This window comes from Polypterus senegalus, chromosome 9, assembly GCF_016835505.1.
Source record: "Polypterus senegalus isolate Bchr_013 chromosome 9, ASM1683550v1, whole genome shotgun sequence".
Taxonomy (NCBI): Eukaryota; Metazoa; Chordata; class Cladistia; order Polypteriformes; family Polypteridae; genus Polypterus; species Polypterus senegalus.
In genome coordinates this window covers 44,183,131-44,207,140 of record NC_053162.1, presented here as the reverse complement: position 1 = coordinate 44,207,140, position 24,010 = coordinate 44,183,131, and the positions used below count along the sequence as shown (strand labels likewise).

Below are 24,010 nucleotides of genomic sequence, written 5' to 3'. Positions count from 1 at the left end.
AAACCATTAACATGTTCAATCCAAATATATGCACCTTTTATATCTTGTTCCACACAAACATCATGCCATGGGGCTGGCTGAAAACATCTTGTTTTTCCTTGCACTCAATTGCAGTATTCTTCCTTTTTTATCACATATATAGCTACTGTCAAACCACTGTGAAGCTTCACATGACCAAATTCACTGGGCATATCATAGTGGTTTGGTTGTACAGTGTTGTATCATCAATTTTACATCGTCATCACTATCGCTCAAATTGAGCAAAGGTTCAGTTTCAGTTCATTCTAAAACTGCCTTTATGGCTTTTCATTTCCAATTGTGTTGTTAGTTAGAAGCATAGAAATATTTGATTTTTGCAGCATGATATTATTTCATCCACTAGATGGTAGCAGATAATTAATTACACATCACCCTAATTCTGACTCCTGGTCAACCGAGTCACACTCAATGTTAACTCCAAGGAGGTTAGTATATACAAATATAATATCTCAAAAAAGGAAACAATATTTTGTCAATCATAGATAGTACTATGGAAATGCCCTGTATTCTTTTCAGGCTGTAAATTACAGAAATTTGATATCCGAAAAAAGTAAATCACCTATGTAGAAATTATATTTCTCAGTATTTCTGTTTATCTATAGATGCATTAAATTTCAGTTAACTTTGGAACTGTTTTAACAAGCTTATCTATATTCAAAAAATGTATAGATACAAAAACCAGTATACAGTAATTTAAAGTTGTTTTAAAAACTGATTCACTTTTCAGAAGCATCATGTTTCAAACCTTATGAACAACACAACAAGAGAATGTTTTTGTATGTATTTTCATTAGTACCTTTTCCTAAAACAGGCATGTCCTTGACGCAGATGTTAAGTTACATGAAAGAGGATGGGTTTACCAATCTTGTCAATCTAGCAACAGAATGCCTTGACCTTTCTGATCCTGCAGACAGACCATCTACATCCTGGGACACCCGCTTACTGTTTCCAGCTCCTCTAACAGGCTGGAAGGCTGAAAGAAGGAAAAATAAGGTAATTCTGTGGAAATAATTTTTCGCCTTGAAAAAAATCATTACTCATTTTTTGTTAGTTTATCTTTGGTATATGTCGTGGAAATAAATGGAAAATTAGTAATGTATTTTAGTTAACATTCTACATTGTTTGGATGTAACAGTGGCTCATTGCATCTATAGTGACATGGATTTAATTGCTGACCCAGTCTCACAATGTCCAGCTCTATTTTTTATTGCTTCCTTAGTTTTCTACCACATCCTGTTCAGGCATTTGTGGTGCAGTGGCTAAGATACTGGATCTTAAACCCAAGGGTTGTAAGTTCATTTCCTACTAGTGGCTCTCTGTGCAACCCTGACAAGTCTCTTAACCTGTTTGTGCACTGTGTTAAAAATAAATAAAAGAAAAACAGTTGTTACTTTTCATGATCTTATATCTTACCTTGTTTATAAAGTGTCTGACAAATATACTGTCATTTTTCAGTCAATCATTTTCTAATTTACTTAGTCCTGAACAGGGTGGTGGAGGATGTAGGATCCTTTTCCAGCTAGCACAAAGTGAAAAGCACCAACAAACCCTGGACAGGGCGCCAGTCCATTGCAGGAAGCGCACACACCCACACACACACGGGCCAATTTTTAGTATTGCCAATCCACCTAACCTGTATGTCTTTGGACTGTGGGAGGAAACCCACATAGACACCAGGAGAACATGCAAACTCTTTTCAGGGAGGATCTGGGATGCGAATCCCCATCTCCTTACATCAAGGCAGCAGCACTACCACTGCATCACTGTGCCGCCCCTAATAATAAGCATCATTATAATTTCCCACTTAGAGTCGTTATTGGCCTGTTCTAATTTTGTGTTCTTATGTGTATTGGATATATTTTGTACTTGGTACTATGTTGATAGCTTGTTCCTGCCCTCTGCCTGATAGTATACTAACTGTAAAAGTGCCAGCTCTCCACAACTGTGTTCTGTTCATCCTGTAATTATTGAGCCTATTATTATGCTGTTTTCCACTAAAGTTTCAAGCCTGAAATTGAACAGGGTGTTATGTAGTGCTTTTTGTATAAGTGGTCAGAGATTAGTTCCGGTGAACTAAAATACAGTTTATGAATTATGGGGTTTTTAGCATTTTTGATTTATACAGTATGTTCATTATTTTAGAACCAAGTCAACATGCTAAAAATCATGAAATCAAGTATCTTGTCTTCAGTTGAAAACAATGTATCTTCAATGATTCATTGTCACATGAATCTTGTACCAGAACATCCCTTGAAAATGACCCACAATCATTGAGTGATTTCAGTCAAAGAGTAACTGTGCATGAGAAACAAGATGCTATAGAGATTAGTTACAGGCAGTTGAATGTGAGCGTGGTCTGTACACAATGGTGCCCAGAATGTTGATTCCTGAAATGACATTTCACCACTTTCAGTGTTCCAAGGTAAATCTTAAAAAAAAAATGAATTTGGACTGGGAATGATCTGGGAAGGATTTCATAACCAGAGATGAAACTTGAATATATCACTATTAAAAGAGGAGCCAAACAATTATTTATACTGTGGGAGCATGGCAATTATCCAACCATCAAAGAAATTTAAGATCTATGCCAGTGCCAGCAAGATCTTGAGCAGTTTTTTTGGATGATGCAAAGGGTATATAGTTAATATTGATTACATGCCTCAAAAGGCCCACATAACTGGTCATCATTATGATGATATGCTTTGCCACTTGTGGCAGTCACAGAGAAGTGTGTAGGAAGGCTAACCACTATTCTGCATCATGACAGCAACTACACTCACACTGCACAGGTTGCAATGGCTGCGTTTACAAAATTTTGAATTTGAAGTGATGCATAACTGGCCATGTATGACTACCAGGTGTTCCCTGGAGGGCTACCTCCTTAAGGGAGTATTCCGTTTAATGTGGATGTTCTCTGAGCAATTTATTGAATTTGCTACCATTAAAAGTCCACGGCTTCATAAGGCAAATATCTCCTTTGTAGGCTGTTTAATTATCATTGGAGATTAGGCCCATGATAGTCTCATCGACAAATTTAATGATGGTGATGTGTCTAGTCACATATTTGTAGCTGAGCAAGGAATGCAGGAATGAGCCCAGCACACTATCCTATGGAGTGCTCGTGCTAAGTATTATTGTGGCGGAAGTTATGTTGGTAGTGTGCACATGCTGCAGTTCACCAGTTAGGAATTCAAATTTCAGAGGATGGACATAAGTCAAAAATCTAGGAGCTTAGCAATCAGGGCTGATGCCATAAAAGTTTAAATGGTTGAGCTCCAGTTTAGAAAGCATACTGTGGCACAGCAGTCTTTATTATCCAGATGTACCAGGACATAATAAAGTGCAAGATTAATGGCATACTCTTTGGATTAGCAGTGGCAATATAGAAATCGGAGGTGATCAAAACTTTTAGTAACGTGGTATTTAATGTTTCTCAGTTCCAGTCTCAGGATTGATCATTTGATGTTTCACATTTTTACTCATGTTAAAAGATGAAAGTTAATTGAAAGTTGGTTTCTATCTTATGTATCCAGTGAATTGTGTAAATACGAACTGACTCACAATTTAACCAGAAGTATCAGGCATAATGAATTTTGCCCCAATAACATAATGTGCCAGACTCTGTTGGGCACAAACAAGTGACTTCACTGGGCAATGGGTTATCTTCATTTAAAAGTAAGAACTCATTTCAAATGAAAACTATAAAAGAGAGTGCTTACTCTTGATCCCAGTCCTGTGAGGAGAGGTAGAGAAATGGGGAAGAAATGCATGTGCCAAAGTACTGCCAGGATAACCATTGGAGAGCTCAACCATAAAAGGGTAAAATCCAAAAGTGTTAGCAGATCCCCATGACAGCCAGCTATGCAGCACACAGCTGCTTCCTGATATTGGGCCTGGGTGACCCAGTAATACATTGTGCAGGACTGGTTGAAAAAAGATCCAGTTATAGAAAGAGGATTTCCAGAAATTAGAAGAAAGAATATCAGGATTTTAAGCAACATGCCCCTGCCACCTTGGGAAAAGTATCTCAGGCTCAATATAATGTACACTCACCTAAAGGATTATTAGGAACATCTGTTCAATTTCTCATTAATGCAATTATCTAATCAACCAATCACATGGCAGTTGCTTCAATGCATTTAGGGGTGTGGTCCTGGTCAAGACAATCTCCTGAACTCCAAACTGAATGTCAGAATGGGAAAGAAAGGTGATTTAAGCAATTTTGAGTGTGGCATGGTTGTTGGTGCCAGACGGGCCAGTCTGAGTATTTCACAATCTGCTCAGTTACTGGGATTTTCACGCACAACCATTTCTAGGGTTTACAAAGAATGGTGTGAAAAGGGAAAAACATCCAGTATGCGGCAGTCCTGTGGGCGAAAATGCCTTGTTGATGCTAGAGGTCAGAGGAGAATGGGCCGACTGATTCAAGCTGATAGAAGAGCAACTTTGACTGAAGTAACCACTCGTTACAACCGAGGTATGCAGCAAAGCATTTGTGAAGCCACAACATGCACAACCTTGAGGCGGATGGGCTACAACAGCAGATGTCCCCACTGGGTACCACTCATCTCCACTACAATTAGGAAAAAAAGGCTACAATTTGCACGAGCTCACCAAAATTGGACAGTTGAAGACTGGAAAAATGTTGCCTGGTCTGATGAGTCTCGATTTCTGTTGAGACATTCAAATGGTAGAGTCAGAATTTGGCGTAAACAGAATGAGAACATGGATCCCATCCTCTGATGGCAACTTCCAGCAGGATAATGCACCATGTCACAAAGCTCGAATCATTTCAAATTGGTTTCTTGAACATGACAATGAGTTCACTGTACTAAAATGGCCCCCACAGTCACCAGATCTCAACCCAATAGAGCATCTTTGGGATGTGGTGGAACGGGAGCTTCGTGCCCTGGATGTGCACCCCACAAATCTCCATCAACTGCAAGATGCTATCCTATCAATATGGGCCAACATTTCTAAAGAATGCTTTCAGCACCTTGTTGAATCAATGCCACGTAGAATTAAGGCAGTTCTGAAGGCGAAAGGGGGTCAAACACCGTATTAGTATGGTGTGCCTAATAATCCTTTAGGTGAGTGTATATATTCTGGTTTTCATTTTGCTTTTCCACAAATGTAGGTAAGCTTGAAAGACCTTGGAAGAATCAGTGTTTTGCAGTGTAAGAAAATGCTAATACATGATTTGTGACTTTAATGAAAAAGCCCGTTAATTTGTGTAAAAGAGCTAAGCATCATAATGTGTACTATTAATCAATATGTGGCTTAGAATGCTGTATGTATCTATTTATCGTTCTTGGCTTGGTCTAACAAACTGTAAATCAGAAATATAAAGGCTGTATAGTTACTGATCAAAATCTAATTGAGTAATAATTATTTTTAAAAAAGATCTGCAGAACAATTTGTGTAATTACTTGTAAAATAATATTTGAATATTTACTTTTGTATTTTCTTTTGCCAGAACATATTATTCACATACTTAATTAAGTTCAGGCTCTTGGATGGTAAGAACTTGACGTCACTGGGCACAAAGCAGGAACCAGTTATGGGGCCAACTGACACACACGCCTACGCTGCCATTAAGTCTTATTTAAAGTTGCTAATCAATCTTGCATGCTCACCTTTTGGATGTAGGGTGAGAATGTGCAAACTCAATTCAGTTTAACTATGAAGCAGCAGAGCTAATCACAGCACCACAATACACTGTATTAATTTCCTGAAATGTGTTTTCTTTTTAATAGGGTGTGAAGTCTTTCTCAATCCCAATTTCCCTACTTGCTATCCCTGAGGAGCAGAAAAAAATCCTTGATAATATTCCAGGTAAGCAAATTTCAAAAAAGTCTAATAATTGTGTGGTTTAAAGAACAAGATATAGGTGGCAGCCAGAATGTTTCTCAAGTGTGAACTTTAAACATGAGCAAGGAAACTCCCTGAGGGAAATGTTTTCTTACTATTTACCTGTAATAAGATGGATTGTTTTGCTCCTGTAAAGACTTGCTTGCTTCAGCTGTTTTTATTTTCCACAATTTTGATGCCACGTACCAAGAGGAGTTCAAGCATTAATGCTGCTGATATTTATTGTCAGCGTGAACCTTACTTATTCTCCCAGTGTATACTTGAGTTATTCCTGTGATTATTCCTCCTACACTCTCCAAGACATACTTTTTTGATTAATTAATTTTTGTGCATGCAAGAGTAGACGCTGTAATGGAGCGTCTCCCAATTCAAAGTTTTTTCCTGCCTTGTGTCTATTGTTTCTGGGATAGGCTCCAGTTTTTACAATCTAGAACTGGAAGTCTGAAAATGTGTATAACATCCATCTTACTTTAAGTAGCCATTTTCACCCTAGAGCTCCACTGGAAAGTTTATGTTTTATAAACTTAGATTGTTGTCCTATAAAATCTAACAGTACCAGCCTTGCTTGCTGGTTGCACAGATTGACAAACCCCAAAATGGCCTGATTCACTTTTGGTTGTAGCTTACAACTAAATCTCAGATGAATCTAATTGTGTTAAAGGAGCTAAGGAAGACATCAGTAGCCTATATCAATGTATTATATTTCAACTCACACAGTTACTATTTTTAATGCCTGCACTTTTTTTCGGATTTGATATACTTTTGTTAATCCCCAAGGAGAAATTGTCCTTTCACGTGACCCTTTGGAGGTCAGAGCTCAAGGTCAGCAATTTTCAGGTTAAGGGCCTTGCTCAATGGCACAGGGGAGTAGGATCCCCTCTGGCAGTAACGGAATTTGAACTAGCAATCTTCTAGAAAGCAGTGCAGGACCTTTGTCGCAGAGCCATCACTAAAACTTTACTACCATTGTGTGATAATAGTATACCTGTATGTGTCTGGCGTGGATGATGGTACAAATAAAGGTAAAAAATGTAGTTTCAGTAGAGTTTCATCTAATAAAACTGATGTGATATTCCATGCTTTGGGCAGATGTTACACAAGCATAAAAATACCTCAATCTGATCAAACTCAGACTCCCTGAGTTATAATAGTTAGATTAATAGGTTAGCTAATATGATATGGTCAACCTTTACAGAACATTTTTTTCTTTATTCTAATATTCTTCTTTATTTTTTGCAAGTCAAAAAAAGAAAAAATGATTATGTTCGTACATAAAAGTATTACATTATTTCACAATAATTATTATGTTATTTCACAAAACTGTTGCATTATTACGCAAAGAATATTGCCTGTTGTAGTCCGTAGCATGGTGCATGCGCATGCTCCATATGTTCTATGTCGTCTAGTGAGGGATAGATTAAGGATATGCATGCGTGTAATGAAGTACCAAGAAGTGAATAAAAGTCATTAGTATACATTCAATCCTGCATGTGCTAAGGGGTAAATTTAATCCAGCCAGTTTAAGCTCACTGGGACCTATGGAGTATTTTAGTAGCACTGTGAGTGTAAGGCAAGATGCAAACATGGTTGGCAATATGCCGGTCCTTTGCAAAGCAAATCCCATAGCCAAGCAGGAAAGGGTGTGCTTCATGCAGTCTACTAACAGAAAACTATAAATAAAGTATCTGTTTAATTTGAATCTAGTTAATTATTTTAGATATGCTAAAACAGTTTGGCACAGCAGCCAGTGTTCATACCTTGAATGTTCATTGGCTGATTTTATTTACTAAACAGCACATGAAGGACTAAACATTTTTTGTCAATTGAAAAGTATTCCTGACACATTTGCAGTATTTAAAGATCTTGCCTGTTGCTATTGGTAATATTGGGAATGTGCATGGAGAGAAATTTAAAGCACATTTGTAGCATGCAATCAACTGACATGCATGGGGAGAACATGTAGACCCTGGTGCCATGAGTCAGGAATGCTAGCTCTGCAATGCCAATCTGCCTATGTTTAAACATCTGTCCTAAATTTACTAAACTTCAATCTAAATAAAAATTAAATGTGTGTGTATAACTTTTGTTCAGTTATTGTCATTTGATTGCAAGTTATGTGCCTTCTTAATCTCTCCCTCCACATATGTGCCTGATGTTACCAGCAGCAGCAGGTTTTTCTTGTTTTACATCCAGTGATACGGCGATAATCACTGGCTTACTGTCACAAATATCAATTTTCCACATTTGTTCCCATCTGACACACACATTTCACTGGTTGGCTTGAAATGGTATTACTCAGCACATGGTCAGTATTTCTTGGAGTTAAGGGAAGGTCTACAGGACGGTAGTGAGACCAGCTATGTTATATGGGTTGGAGACAGTGGCACTGACCAGAAAGCAGGAAACAGAGCTGGAGGTGGCAGAGTTAAAGATGCTAAGATTTGCACTGGATGTGACGAGGATGGATAGGATTAGAAATAAGGACATTAGAGGGTCAGCTCAGGTTAGACATTTGGGAGACAAAGTCAGAGTGGCGAGATTGTGTTGGTTTGGACATGTGCAGAGGAGAGATGCTGGGTATATTGGGAGAAGGATGCTAAGGATAGAGCTGCCAGGGAAGAGGGAAAGAGGAAGGCCTAAGCAAAGGTTTATGGATGTGGTGAGAGAGGACATGCTGGTGAGGGGTGTAACAGAACAAGATACAGAGGACAGAAGGATATGGAAGAAGATGATCCGCTGTGGCAACCCCTAACGGGAGCAGCCGAAGGAAGATGAGTATATATTAAAATGACACCATTTCATTGAAAGAAACATCTGTATATCTGATATTTTCAGTTATGTTATTGTAACAAATCTTATGCTGATCACTGCTGTTGAGTTTGTTAGTTTGGATGGCCCATTCATTTGCTTTGTGTTTTGTTTTATCTTTTTGATATTTTGTGAGTTTAGGTGAATTTTATGATGTTGAATTTTATGTTTATTTTTGTGTTTGCGTAATGCACCTGTTAAGATTTGCCTGGAAATTTAACAGCTTGGATGTTCTTTCATCTTCTCATTAGAATGGATGGAAGACTATGTTAGTCCTAGAGAGGATACTGGAATGGAGGTCCTGCCTGCCGTTGACATGTCTGTGTCAGGTAAGTGTACATGTTTTGGATTTTATAAGATAGTGTATTCTCTGTTGAATTGATATTCCAATTTTTTTTCTGTTTAAAATCTGTTGCTGTCTGTTTGGCTCTTTTGTCTGCGTTATTGTGTTACTGTTTAGACTTTTTAGCTGTTCCCTTGCTTAGATTTTAGTAGCATACAGTAGTTCCAAATGGATGAAAACTGAATATTGCCATGCAACAAAGTTGCAAGGAATTTGTTGGCTGTAACCGTAACGGTACTAATATTAGTGTAATCCACCATCAGCACAACATCACATACAACAACAGCAACACATCATGTACAACTACAGGAAAGAACAATATAGTAAACATTTTACAATCAATACATTGTTCATAGACTGGTTATGTAAGCCAGCATAACACTTATTACCCTATGCATTGATTCTTCATCAAACCAAATTGGTAGACTTGAAGTTGGTGTTCCTGCAGAAGCATTTGTTTTGATTGGTCAGTGTGAGGGAACTACTGACATGACAGGTGGTCCTTATTTTATGCACCCTGTACCTTTTAACCAGGTGGTAATAAATAAAAGGTGCACCCTGTAAATAATTTGCTTGTTCGTGACTTTACCAGGGCTGCACATTCAGATCCACAATCTTCTCTGGTTTTTGAAAAACTTGTTGCAAATTGTGTTGTCAGTAGCTAGATCTAATAACTAACCAATGACGCAGAGTGAACTTTTTAAATTCAATTAAAGTGTAGTCTTTGGTGTAAAATGAAAAAAGAAAACCTGATAGCCATGCGCTCTGTGGAGAGGTCCTGGTATAATTGTGTTACAACATTCTAAGGTAAGTGCCTGGTGTATGTAAGATACAGTAGAAAATCATATCTGCTGCACTTTCTACTGGTCTGTTGGCACAGCTGGCAAACTAAATTGGGTCAAAATGAGAGAACTGGATACAGGAGAATCAGAGGCTCCTGTGATTTAATTAATTCAGAAATAAGTCACACTCAGCTTTAATTATTCAAGCAAAAAATGTCCTTCCTTTGGGATTTTTTTTTTTTACATTTTACATAACATAGCGATTGCACAGTAAGAATATTAAAAGAAAAGGAAGTCATTTTCTTTAATCGCCTATCATCTTCCTATGAATCAAAGCTTTGCTATTGTAATTGGTAATTCTGTTAAACAATAGTAGTGTTGAGCTAGTACTGTATTAGGTACAGAAGTGAGCTGCTTTTGTTTTAACCCTAGCTAAGTACCCGATGTTGCCTGGATATATTTGTGTAATGGGTTAAGATAAGAACGCAGATATTTACGAACTGGCTGTCCCATCCATCATCATTCACCCTACCTCTCTATCAGTGTGGCTACTCTCACGAGTCAATAATTTGTTCTTTTTGTTTATGATTAGACTCCATAATTTTTGAAATTCCTTGATGGGTTGGAACCATAAGCACTGCTTCTTCTTATTTCCAAGTTTAGTGTAGTTTTAGCAATGTAAGTTTAATCTCTGTTAATAAACTGAATGGCCTATTGAATAATTTAATCATTGATACAGGATGTAAGCTGGGCAGAACTACTAATTTTTGGATCACTCCCTCAATTGACCCCTGTTTATGATAAAACTTTAGAAATTCCATAAGCTGTGGAGTCGAATTAACCATGACGTACTTCCAAAATGTCATGAATATCCACTTTGTAGAAATGCATAGTTTTTGTGGTGTTGGTCCTGTCATTATGACTACGTGTGAAATTCCATGAGGCCTATATTTAAAATTGTATGAACAACATTGTAAAACAGGGTGAGCCAAAATGAAGTACCACAATTCTCAAGGTTATTGCGAGAGGTAAAGGTAACCAAGTGGGTTGGGGTGGGGGTCCTTTGATAGGCTATCCCTTGTAGTTTTCAATTAGTAACATGCCTTGGTCCAGCGCACACCGTGCTTTCGCTGTTGAAGCGTTCTTCAAAAACAACGAATACATCAGAAAGCGTGTTGCGTAGTGATGAACATCCTTCAGCATTCTTACTAACGCTGATGTCTAAAATCAGAAAACAGTTCTTCAGTGAGGGCTAAATTTAGTCATATGGGTACAACACTGAACAGAAAATCTCCAGGCTGTCTTAGGATTGTATGAATGCCTGAAAACATCCAAGCTGTAAGGGCATCCATTTTGTAGTCTACTAGACGTTCAGCACGCAAACAAGAATCTGCGTTAGACATTTCCAACATGTCTTTGAGAAGGATTTTGCATGAGGACATGAATTTCCTTCCATACAAAATGATTGTAGTGCAGGAACTCACCGAGAAAGACTGGGGGAGCCGTAGAGATTTGTGTGCAAACATTCTGCAAAGCATTCATTAAGATGCCATCATCATATGCAGCAGCGAGGCACATTTCCATTTGAATGGTTACGTAAATAAGATAAACTTTTACTATTAGGCTGAAACCAACCCTCGTGAACTTCATCAGAGACCTCCGCACAGTGAGCGTGTTACAGTTTGGTGCACCATTGCTGAATTTGGCATTGTAGGCCCTTACTTTTTTGAGGAGGGGGGAGCAACTTTGACAGTCACTTCAGAATGTTACATTGAAATGCTAGAGAACTTTTTGTGGTCCCAACTAGAAGAAATGGATGTGGTAGATGACTGGTTTCATCAGGATGGAGCAACAGATCATACAACGCGGAGATCCTTGCAAGTTTTGCAGGAGATGATCCCGGGGAACTTGTCCTTCCTGCACAGGGCGATGTTGGGTGGCCCTCACATTCACCTGATTTCTTCTTGCGGGGATATCTCAATTCAAAGTTATGGACACACCAACCTCAAAACCTTGAAGCCCTCAATGACACTATTTGCTATGAATTTGCTGTCATTCCCCTTTAAATGGCCAAATAAGTCATGCGAGCCTTCAGAAATCGTCTCGAAGAGTGTATCGCTAATGATGGCCACCACCTTGAAGACATCATTTTTTAACACATTAAAAAAAATATATATATATTTTGTATACCTTTCCTTTTGTTGTAATGAAATTTATCTTACCTTTTTGTAGAATAAATGTTTGAAATATGGTACTTCTTTTTGGCTAACCCTGTATAAAATTTTGTGAAGCAGTCATAAGCCTTATATGAGCTTATATGTCCCCCGATCACATCACACCCACCCCGCCATCATTTTTATTAAATCACTGGTGTGGAATATATCCTTCCCTGTAAGTAAGGCCAAACCTAAACAGAATGCTAGTCAGATTAATTATCATTGGCTGAACCGTTTTGGCATGATAATTTGGTTCTGGTTTTGCATTGCCCCATTACAACCCTATTTCTCAATGGAACTTTTGAAGGGCCTTAAAGTCAGCATTTTAACTTGTCTCAACAGTAATACACCAATATATGAAATTTAATGAACTTCAGCTAGGCAGTTTTGGAGTGATGTATTTTTTTGGACCCATGATCCCACATTACATTGACTCTTCCCAACTGATTGTTGTAAACACCATATAGCCTGGATTTTAACTTGGATCAGCTGTATTAATCATGTAAAATTTCTTTAAGGCCAACTCAGGCATTTTGGAAAGACACGGTTTTTGGGTTGTCCCCCATTACATTCCCCGACCCCGATTATATTTTTGAAACACTGTAAAGCCTATATTTTAAGTTGTACCAACAGCAAATGTTGTGAAAATTACTGTGACTGTTTTTCCATGGTTGATGAACAAACAAATGGCTGAGCTGTGATCTGAGGGTTTAAAATAATCTCCTTAGTATTGAAGATGTATGTTTGTCTACACTAGTTATTCTTAACTTTTTATTTATTGTAACCCGTTTGTGGTGTGTGTGTCAGCAATAGTCCTTTAGGCTGGTTTTGGAAGGTGATATGAACATGAAGCCAGTATATGTTATTATCTTCTATGGTCGCCCAGTTAGAAAAAGTTACCACTTTCCAAGTATTCAAGTTTTGTGTGTCAGTGTATGCACCCATGTATTCAAGTTCCTCATATGCCCATAAGTTCTGGCACCATACGAAGGGGAGAAGAAGTAAAGCTTAGATCAAGTGGAGAGTCTTGTCTATGAAACTTTTCAGTGTGGAAGAGAATTGTAAATCACATTCACTGTGTAAAGGAGAATGAATGATGTGTTCTCTAAAATGCTGCGGTGCCCAAGATGAACATTTGGAGAGACCACATCAACATCTTCACTTGAAAGGGCAAAGGGCTGATGTTTAAGACCAGGCTTTGTGTTCAGTCACTCGAGTGCACTCACCAAATTGTTCAGAGTTCTTAAGTGAATCCTGAATCAAAGATGCCGTCACATTGAAAAGCTGCCTCGACATCTGCACAAGATAAATGAGAATTCTCAGTAGGTTGTAAAAAGCTAGTCAAAGATTTAACAGAAGACTCAACATCACACTACGCAACGTTATGTCAGAGAGCATGCTACACTTAGTAACAACTGCTGTTGCAGGATCTTGTTAACTTCAGGATGTCCGATTGCACAACCGGGAATCACAAGAGAATGAGCGATTCTGTTTTTCTCATGTTTTTCTGTCTGTTAAAGTTGTAGGTTTGTGAATTTTAAACTGTATGAGTCCAAGAGCTTCATTCTGATAGATTAACTATTTATTTCAAACTGTATGCTGGAGCTACTGCAATTAGTTCAAATTAGATTTTTATCTTTGACAGAAAAGACAGAATCCCAGAGAAAGGTTGCTATGCTGTGCCAATACTGTTCAAAAGAAACAACCCTAATTGTCTGAGGTGTCATTTAAAGATTCTGCCAGTAGTCATCCTTAGTGATTAGGTGAAAGATGACGAGAATGGATATCATTTGACTGGCCTCTTAATTCAAATAAATGACCATCATGCATTTACACAAGTTGTGTGGCAATAATACACTGCTCAAAGATGAAGTGTTATTGACCCATTGCTGTAGTACTAGGGTGTTGTACTGTGTTAGCCATTGTGAATGTAGTGAGAAGTCAAGCAAAATGACACCTTTTATTGGCAAAATAGAAAGATTACAATATGCAAGCTTTTGAGGCAACTCAGGCCCCTCTTCAGACAGGCTGTAATGAACTCATTTATAGACCATTCTCTTAGGAAATGAAAGCTCTCTGTCTTGAGCGAATGCACCAAGTGGCTGTTACACTAATAGTTTTGCTGACTTTTAGTAAAGAGTGTTCTAACTTATCTGGTAAAAATAAGCTAAATTAGCAGCACAGCTCTTCTTGAAGAAAGTTTTAAATTGTTTTGTGCTTTCGTTTTCTAAAATGTAAATGGTTTGTTATACATCTGTGATTATGACATTTGTGTGTTTCCACCAGCGGAGTCTGATTCAACAGCAACCAGCTTTTCCCCCTTAATCTCTGAAAAAACCGTTGGGAGCTGCGACACGGGGGCTTCCCAACTTCCCTGGAACCAGTATCCGGGTTTGGATTTAACAGACCACTCATCACATGGTATTCTTTTAACTTTACTCCTTCCTCTGTTTTTAAAACATGATATAAATTTTTCTTAGAATATGTTTTAACAAGTATAATTTTCTGTGTTTGGCTAACTCATGACATTTGCCTTGTGTACTATTTGTTAAAATCATTCACAGTTTAGTCTTTAATTCTAAGATTTAAGTAGGTGTGAAATAGTGCAGCAGCAGCAGCATGCCGTAGGAGTACAATGTTTTTGGTCAAATGTGTAATTTGAAATATCTCAGAATATAGAATTCCTGAAATTCTTACCCTGGCTATGACATGAAGAGGTGCAATTCCTTTATTACAGTGTTGGAAATTCACAGCACAGTCTCCGGAAGTTGCAAATGCACAATTCTGATGTCAGCTTTAGGTGTTATCTTTTATATTGCAACATACATGTCACCTTTTTTATGACTGTTCTACCTGCCACTACAACAACCTCTGCCATGTTGGCATTCCAAGGCACAGCCACACAGCTGCACAGTACAATATGCAAAGGCAAGTTACTGTAACTCCATTATTGGAAAATACATCATGCAGACTTCAAAGATTAAGAAATGTTTGTCTGAGAGTAACATTAGAGATTGGCCTTCATATTTCTAACAGCAAGTAACGTTCAAGGTTTTTATCTGCTCATGGCTTACTCAAGAACACATGAAATCTGTCTTCTTGTTTTTATCCAATAAAAGACAGAAATGAAAGAACAACTTACACAGAAATTCTGAAATATTTGTATAATTTGCTAATTACATCTAGTAATTTGATCTGATTTATTTATATATATATATATATATATATATATATATATATATATATATATATATATATATAATATACACACTAGCTGTGTAAGCCCGTGCTGTAAAAAGCCCGGGGTCCTAGAAACTGTTGAAAATCTTCAGAAAAAAAAAATTGAAATGTAGAGATGGCAGGTAATTGAAAGGACTACTCTGGGGGTCTCTTTCCTAGGAGGTTTCGTTTTGCCAACGTGCTCGCATCGCTGGTGCATTAATGGCAGGAGGAAAAGTAAAAGGGTTACCGTTTTGCCGATGTGCGGGTAAGCGAGTGACTCTCTCGTCAGATGTTTCGTTTTGCTGATGTGCTCGCCTCACTTGTGTAACCTTCTAGATTAAATTTTGGGTATTGCAGAGAATCCTTCTTGGATTAATTTATTAAAGTTTGTGTGTGAGACTCTAGGTTGACATGTGCTTGCAGCACTAATGGCTACTATTAAATTCTTTGGCCAGATTTTGAAAATGTGATTATGACAGTGTTAAGAATAGCAACAATTTAAATAAGAGTAAAAGTAAATCATAAATGTAGATGGGTTAGTATGTTTATAAAAGGTTTTATGTGGTAATACTGTGTTTGGCCCCTGGAAGCAAATACTTTAAATGAGTCCTGTGGAAAAGTCCAGGTAGGACACTCTTTAAACTGAACGCTGCTGTCTATGCCCTGGACTCCTTCCTTATGTTTTTTCATTTCTACTTTAGGCACAGTGTCTCACATCGATTCCCCTGAAGACCAAAGCCGACAGCCATCCATTGTAGAGCATGCGACCAGTTCTAGTACATCAGCAAAGTTACACACACAAAAGGAGTCTTCTCAAAATCAGCAATTGGCACCAATAGTAGACTCTGACAATCTGGATCGAACACCACTGCTGTTTAGGATGAGTAGCTTGAAGCACCACAATCAAGCTGTTCAGACATTTGTTTCCAGGCAGATTTCCGAAGGCTCTCTCACCAATTATCAGAAACCGGGCCCTTCCAGAGCAGAAACATCTTCTTCTTTTGCCCTGTCTACCAGTATTCCACAGCCCATGGCTGTTTCTTCTGAAGCCACTCTTAGTGACCTGCAAGGTGATAGCAGGGAGAACGTAAAGGTACAGAGAAAGTTTCTATCAGCAAAAAGAAAATGCTTAACCCTGGATCCTGCAAGCAAAAAGGCAGTTGTCAGCTCAGAGGACAACACTTTGAGGAAGGCTGTCTGCATCAGAGACTCCACGCGGGCTTCTGCTTCTCCAGCAAAAGAAAAATCCAAAGAATCAGGTCTTGAGATGAGATCTGATCAGAATCATGTCTGTACAACCAGAAACATGACTGGGGCGTCTGCTATAAATGAGACATTCCAAACGCCTATTACGGTAAACTACTGCTTTTATTTTCTAAATTTATATTAAAGTTTTGACAGTGTTGCAGAGTTATGTTTTACTAGCTGAAGTACCCAGAGTTGCTGTTATAAACAAATGGGAGAGCTTTTTTTTTTTCTTTTTTAAAAATGAATATGGCTAAACACAACAATGAAACAGAATCCTGCAAGACAATGCCAGATTAATTGAGAAGAATGAATTGGGCCCAATCACTTCAGGGGCACCTTACAGTGTCTGTTGCAAAAACCCAGCCCATCCAAAACAGTTTCCCTATATATATGTGTGTGTGTGAGATCTTCTTGGAAGACACTTTGACATCACTTGAGACAAAAGGACAGCTGCTGTTCAGGCTTTAAAATAATTAACGCGCAGCACGACAAGCACAACATGCAGCTCGCCCACATATGATCCAAACGCATCTCCTTAGCATGCATTCAGCCCTCCCGCCTTCAGAACGTGAGCGGGAGAGACACGAAGTGGCAAAAGGACAGCTGTTATACAGGTTTTTAAATGATCGATGCACAGCGTGACATGCAGATCATGCAGCTCGACAGTAGCAGCAGAAAGACAGCAGCTGATCCGACTGCATCTCCTTAGCATGCATTCAACCCATTCACAATGAATGGAGCATTAAGCGTTCTGCCGGAAATAAAGGACAAAGAGTAGATGACTAAGTAGAACATTGTAAAGAATTCAGAAATGTTGGCGTGGTGCACATGCACAGCAGATCTTCTTGGAGAACACTTTGAAGTCTTGCGAGACTACTTGCACGTCACGCCCTGCCCTACTTACAAACAATTTCTCAGAGACACTTTAACGTCCTGACAGACAAAGCAGTGAGACAAAAGGACAGCTGCTGTATAGTCTTTTAAATGATCATCGCGCAACACAACCTGCAGATCATGCAGCACGGCACAAGCAAGCATTCACTACAGCTTTATTACTGGCAAATATCAAGAAATAAAAAATGAATGAAATGAAAATAACAATCTCTTTAAATTGTATATCCAGTTAACCAAACCTGGAGGTTGGCGAGCGAAGCCAGCAGGGGGCAGAGACCTCTAGTATTTAGTGAAAAAAATAGCCACACAACAAAGGTTTGGGGCGGCTGCCTGTATAGTTTCCCTGGCTGCAAAAAGCTTAGATTTACATATAACGAGTACAGGTTAGAGTCCAAAACAGAACTGTTTTAAGTATGGAGGATGAGGGGTTTTATGGGGCCGGGACAGGAGGGATTTCTTGTGGTTGGCCTGCGGAGGGAAAGGTGCAAGGCTTAGTGTACCATACCACCCCCTGGCCTGGCATGGAATCGGCGTTTCCTGGTCCCTTTGGTTGACTCCCAAGCGCACATGTGTGACTAACTATATATATATATATATATATATATATATATATATATATATATATATATATATTTATTACTCAGGTCCCTGATGTTAAAGTGTTTTTTTTTTAAGTTATTATCTACCCCATCCTCAACCCTTATCCTACCCCAGGGCCCCGAGGTTAAGGATAGATTTATATATATATATATATATATATATATATATATATATATATAAATAAAAAGAAGACACTGTACATATTTTTTGCTACAAAAAGCATGAAGCTGTACTGCCTAATGGAAGTTGTAGTCCCCACATTGTTGCTGTTTTTTTGAGTTCACCCCCTCCCATTATAACCCCTCTTCCCAATACAACACGTTGCATGTATTTTAAGTTGGACCAATTGCAGGGCACATGCATAGTTTTGTTAAAATTGGTTCTACCATTTTTGCTTGATTACCAACAATTAAACAGACATCCAAATGGAAGCGGGTTTTGATTTTGATTTTTTTTTTATTAATATAGACTGGTGGAACACATGAACTCAGGTCCTCAAATAAAAGGAGTCCATCAGCATAATGAGAAACGTGAATATGAATTTTGAAAACATAGGGAATGGAAAAGGCAGGCAGAGGCGATGTAATGTGGAAATCCAAAACAAAACAAATGTGTTATTGAAAAAAAAAAAGCACAGAAAACACAAAGACGAACTAGCAGACGTGTCGAAACATTAAACCAAAAACGTGAAGTGTACTTGCTGTGTGTGATGGCAACGTCGGTCTTAATTACCGTATAACCTGTGGAAGTGGTGTGATGTGTGTCTGTGCTTGTAGTTTGTATTCTCTTAACTTGCCTTCTGTTTGTAAAGACCTGATCACATGGACCATGAAAAGAACTCACAGTAGGGTAGAGGGTGCAGAACTCCAAAGTTCAGAACAGCACCAACAGCAGTAAAAAAAAAACAGGTAAAAAAATCTTGCCATCAAAAGCCTCAAATTAAAACTGATGTAGAATATAATGGGTTTGAGTAAATGTGTACCAACAAAAAAATAAAAGCCAGCAGTCACTTTTACTCACAGAAAAGCTGTGTCTGCCATTGGCGTCTTTCTATCACATTCTAAAATTCAGCCTACCCATGAGCTATAGAAAAAAAACTGCTGTTCATTCTGTTCCATTATGGTTCTTTTTTGTGTGTTTTTATTCAGAAATTGGTTATTGCTAGTTATTGATTTGTATTGCAAGGTTAGTGGTGATGTGCAAGTGCATAACAGTGGTGGCTTTTTCAAAAATAGAAGGCTGTGCCTTTCAGATGTTTTGTCTTGTGTGGTGTACACAGTAAAATGAAGTGTACGCTCAAGTGCATGGCAGTCGGCTGAATGTTGCTGTGTACGTTACGTCAAATCCAGGATCAGAATACTGTAGGTAGTGATTGACTGATACATTTCTCAGAAAATGGTTCACATGAATGTAAAAAGGGGGGTCTTCTGTAAATGTAATCTGGCTAAACATAATCCACCACGTGACAAAAAGACACATTTAGGCACTGCGGTTCACAACGAGCATTTGTGAATGTTGTCGTCAGGAGTTATAGGAGCCAATGTCTGACTCATGTGAGCAATGGAAGGAGCAGCCAGCCTGTGTAACGCAGGTCACCACATTTCTTGTCCTCTCAGGTATGTGGCGTGAACAGATGGCACATGCAGCACTCACGGAGGCCAGCACTACTGCTCACTGTGCCGAGATTATCGTAAAGGTCATCTGCTGGATGACTCAGAAGTTTGTTCCCGATTCCCACAACCCTTTGTGTATAGAAGGTTGAGTAGTTTTTTAGATGTGTCCCTAGTGAGAGAAGCAGATTGGCTGGTATTGCCATCCATTTTCTGGGTGCCCTCTCTTCAGTGCCGCCACAGTCAACACACTCCTGCTGCGCCACGCCAGACCTCCGTTTAGCCAAACTAACAGGAACTATTTGGGCCGTAGCAGGGAATTGACGTGAGCTTTGGGAAAAAAAGGATGCTAGCTGGCCTAAGTCAGGTATTTCTCTGTGTTTCATGTTTAATTGAAGTGGCCTTAAAGTAATGCCAAGTGTGGGTGTACACTGTATAGTATTATTTATGGATATTCTGAAGATGTTTTTCTGTTCTGTTTTGTTTTATTTTTAGAAGCATTCTGATGGAACACCATTCATGTATGTTTACCAGCCTTCAATCGGCCTTCAGAAGAGAGTGGCTTCACTAAAGTTAGTACTGAATTATTTATTCAGTTAAGTTGTCTGCACTGTTAATAAAACACGGTGTCTGTCTAAAAAACTCTTCATGTCGAACACAGTTATTTGGACATTCTGCCCGCAGTAGATGAAGATAATGATGACGATCCTCTCACTAGTTGTCTGCAGAGCAGGGGATGATCAGATATGCAGGGTAACCCTCATTTCTGCACCACATTCTCTCAAAAAAAAAAACGGTAGAAACATCCCAGGAGTGATTACTGGGCAGCAGCCAGTGAAGACCCGACACTGACATGAGTGCTGACCTGGCCTTGAGGACAACGTACAGCAGGGAGACTTGAAACGGGGCCAGGCACACACCACAGCCATGTCAGGATGTAAACTATTAAGTTATTTGAAACTATGTGAGCTGTAACATGTATTTAAATACAACATATGTTTCTGATTTGCCCACGTGTATCATATCTGTGTATGTATATATATATATATATATATATATAAAATCCAACATCTGTCTGTCTGTCTGTCTGTCCACTTTTCACGAGAGAACTACTTAACAGATTTAGATCGGTTTTTTTCTATATTTTGCTTGAGCATTCTGGTTGACTTTGCGACTTCTCTCATTGCGCTAAGTATCATAGTTGCTTGCAGGAATGATTTATTCTCGCTAATAGGCTGCAGGCCAAGGGGTGGGGAAGGCTGGAGCCGGGCAGTGCCCACCTCACTCACATGCCAGCCTCCGTTCAAATCTCTGTACCTCTGGCCACATGTTGGAGTGTATCTTGCATCCACTTACCTAGCAATACCGGTCTTGTTTATTGATTTTTTGAAGTTTGTCTTGTTTCACTACTGTGTGGAGGATGGCTAGTATCTAATATAAAAAGGTGCTAATGTGCATGTTTGTCCGATATACACATCCACAAATGTATCAGATTGTGTGCACAGATTCCCCATTTGTACAGGGGAACACCAAAGGTAATGTTTCATTCCAAAATTGACTTGGTGCTCCCACCCCACATAGTGCCAATTGTTGCCCTTAACCCCGCAAGCACTGGACACCCCTGATACTGTGTGTGTGTATAGTGCCATCAGAAAGTATTCTGACTCTTTCTCTCTTTTCATATTTTCTTGTTGCAGCCTTGTGCTAAAATCATTTAAATGCATTTTTCCATTATTAAGCAACACTCAGTACCCCAGATTGACAAAGCAAACACAGGATTTTAGAAATGTTTGCAGATTTATTAAAAATAAAAAACTGAAATATCTCATTGACACAAGTATTCAGACTGTTAGCTATGACACTTGAAATTTGGTTGAGGTGCATCCCATTCTGTTGCAAATCGTTGAGATGTTTCTACACTGTGTTGTGGTTAATTCGTTTGCTTGGAAATGTCCAGTAAAAGCACACACGTGTCCAGAGAAGGTCCCATAGCTGATAGTGTGTATCTGAGCCATGAGGTTGGGGGAATTGCCTGCAGAGCTTAGAGACAGCATTGTGTTGAGGCGCAGATCTGGAGAAGGCTACAGAGAACATCCAGCAGAACTGAGTGGCCATCATAACTCTTAAAGGAGAAGTACAGTATTGTTTCAAGTGAAAGTTATTACTTCATAGTCATAGTGTGTATATATATATATATATATATATAATATATATATATATATTCATTTGCTACATGAAAATTATGTTCTAAATTGAAGCATTTTTTTATAAATTATAAAAATTCCTTGTCTGTTTTGACTTGGTGAGCTATGTAAAAAAACACAGAATGCGATGAGCAGGTTAAGTGATGTTTAGGAAGAAATAATCAGGATGTGACCCCACATCTGTCTCTTATTATAGGCCATGGAAAAACGTAACTGTTGAAAATGCAGAATTGCAGATGCAGACATAGAATTATAAGTTGAATTTAGCTCGGAGTTGGGGGCTCGTCACGTTATCATAACTCTACCCGGGACGGCAGCTGTGAGCAGACGCGTGAAAAGGAAATGGATTCTCATCTCAAGAAAAAAGGTTCAAAGAATCTGTGAAAAAATGATTATTTCTACTTTGCTTTTGTTACCACATGGATGCCTCATAAATGCAGAAAGCACATTTTCTCACATTGAATCCCTCAAAGTGGACATATTTGGGAAGTTTTAATGCTTTTTCATTCACTTATGGACCAGTGTATTCATTATTCCTATTATAACCTGCAAAGAATGATAAGTATTTTTACATTTTTTAAAAGAATGTTTTAGAACACACTTGTGAGTGGCAAGTAAATTGTAAAGAAATACCTTTGACTTGAAAAACATGGGACTCATCCTTTAACCTCCTTAGCATCAGATCCAAGCGTCACTTGGCTGTACAAACTGTGCTAACATACCGCGCATCACTCAGGCACTGGTATGGCCACGAGGATTACTCGGGCTGCAAAAGTGGCAACAGCATTAGTGCTGAACATTACCCTGGCAACAGCATGGGCGTGTCTGGTGTAAGTGTCAGGCCTGAGCGTTACCTGGGCAACGGTGTAGAATCGCCCTTATAATGGCGTCTCGTAAGAAACACATCTCATCAGCAGTGATGACGAAGTGAGTCTGTCTTCAGGCCGTGAACTCGAAACGGTCAGTCAAACCGAAAGTGCAATGTAATGTTCATATTATTATTCGTGATTATTATTATTATTTGTACTTTCTACACTTCTGAGTTTGTACTTTGTATTTTGCAAGTTTTACAGTAGAATGATGAAATTTAATAAAAATGTCATTTCTCAGGCCAAAAAATGCAATGCTTTTTAAATGTTTTTTTTTTTTAGAATAAATGTAATGCTAAGGAGGTTAAATGGAAGAAATTTGTAACAATCACAAACTTGAGTGATCATGGGACTAGGACCTTAGTAGGAGAGGTGACTGGTCACTCTGACTGAGCTCCAGGTGACCTGTGTGAAGGTGGGAGAGAAGGATAGGCACCACTGTACCACTCCACCGAACTGGACTTTATGAAGACTCCCCTCAGTAACCGACACATAGAAGCCTGATGGCAGTTTGCAAAAAGGCATCTAAAGGAGTCTCTAACTATGACAAACCAGATTGTCTGGTCTCATGAAACCAATATTAGCATCATGTCTGGAGGAAACTAGTCATCACTAACCACTTGTGCAATATAATCTCAGTGTTGAGCATGATGGTGGCAGCCTCTTGCTGTGGAATTGTTTTTCAGCAGCAGGGCCTGGGAGACTAGTCAGGATTGAGGGAAAGATGCATGGAGCAAAGTAGAAAAACATCCTTAATGAAAACATGGCCTGAAGTTTACCTTCCAACAGGACGATGACCCTAAGCGCAAAGCAAAGACAAGACGGGGGTGGCGTAGGGTCAGCTCTGAGAATGTCCTTGGCTGGCCCAGACTTGAACCCATTCATCCACTGATGGTCTCATCCTCCCTGACAGAGCTCGAGAAGCTGTGCAAAGGAGAATGGCTGGAAATCCTCCAATCCAGGTGTCACGTCAGCCAGGAAGACACCAGGCTGGAATCACTGACTAAGGGGCTTCAACCAAGGACTGAGTTAAGGGTCTGAATACTAGGGTCAGTGGGCTATTTCAGTTTTTATTGTAATACATTGCAAAACTTTCTAAAATCCTGTTTTTGTTTTGTCATTCTGGTGTATTGAGTGACGCTTTAATGAATTTAAACGATTTTAGCACAAGGTTGCAACACAGCAGTACTTGAAAAAGGTGAAGGGGCCCGAAGACTTTCTAAAGGCACTGTGTGTGTGTGTGTGTGTGTACATATATATGCATACATTTTGAATGTCTTATCTTACCCGGTTTACTTCTATTT

General features: G+C 38.9%; 1 protein-coding gene across 5 annotated transcripts in view; it reads left to right on the top strand.

Moving 5' to 3' along the window:
• acd (ACD shelterin complex subunit and telomerase recruitment factor) overlaps positions 1-24,010 on the top strand; it is a 58,360-nt gene that overhangs the window by 33,769 nt on the left and 581 nt on the right. For 3 of the 5 annotated variants that reach the window (XM_039763038.1, XM_039763039.1, XM_039763042.1), the window contains 6 exons: positions 851-1,032; positions 5,796-5,874; positions 8,970-9,047; positions 14,346-14,480; positions 15,983-16,635; positions 20,129-20,205. In XM_039763038.1, the coding sequence (XP_039618972.1) occupies positions 851-1,032; positions 5,796-5,874; positions 8,970-9,047; positions 14,346-14,480; positions 15,983-16,635; positions 20,129-20,205 (1,204 nt within the window). The remainder of the gene's footprint in view (positions 1-850; positions 1,033-5,795; positions 5,875-8,969; positions 9,048-14,345; positions 14,481-15,982; positions 16,636-20,128; positions 20,206-24,010) is intronic. The other 2 variants (XM_039763040.1, XM_039763041.1) reach the window with 2 other exon arrangements.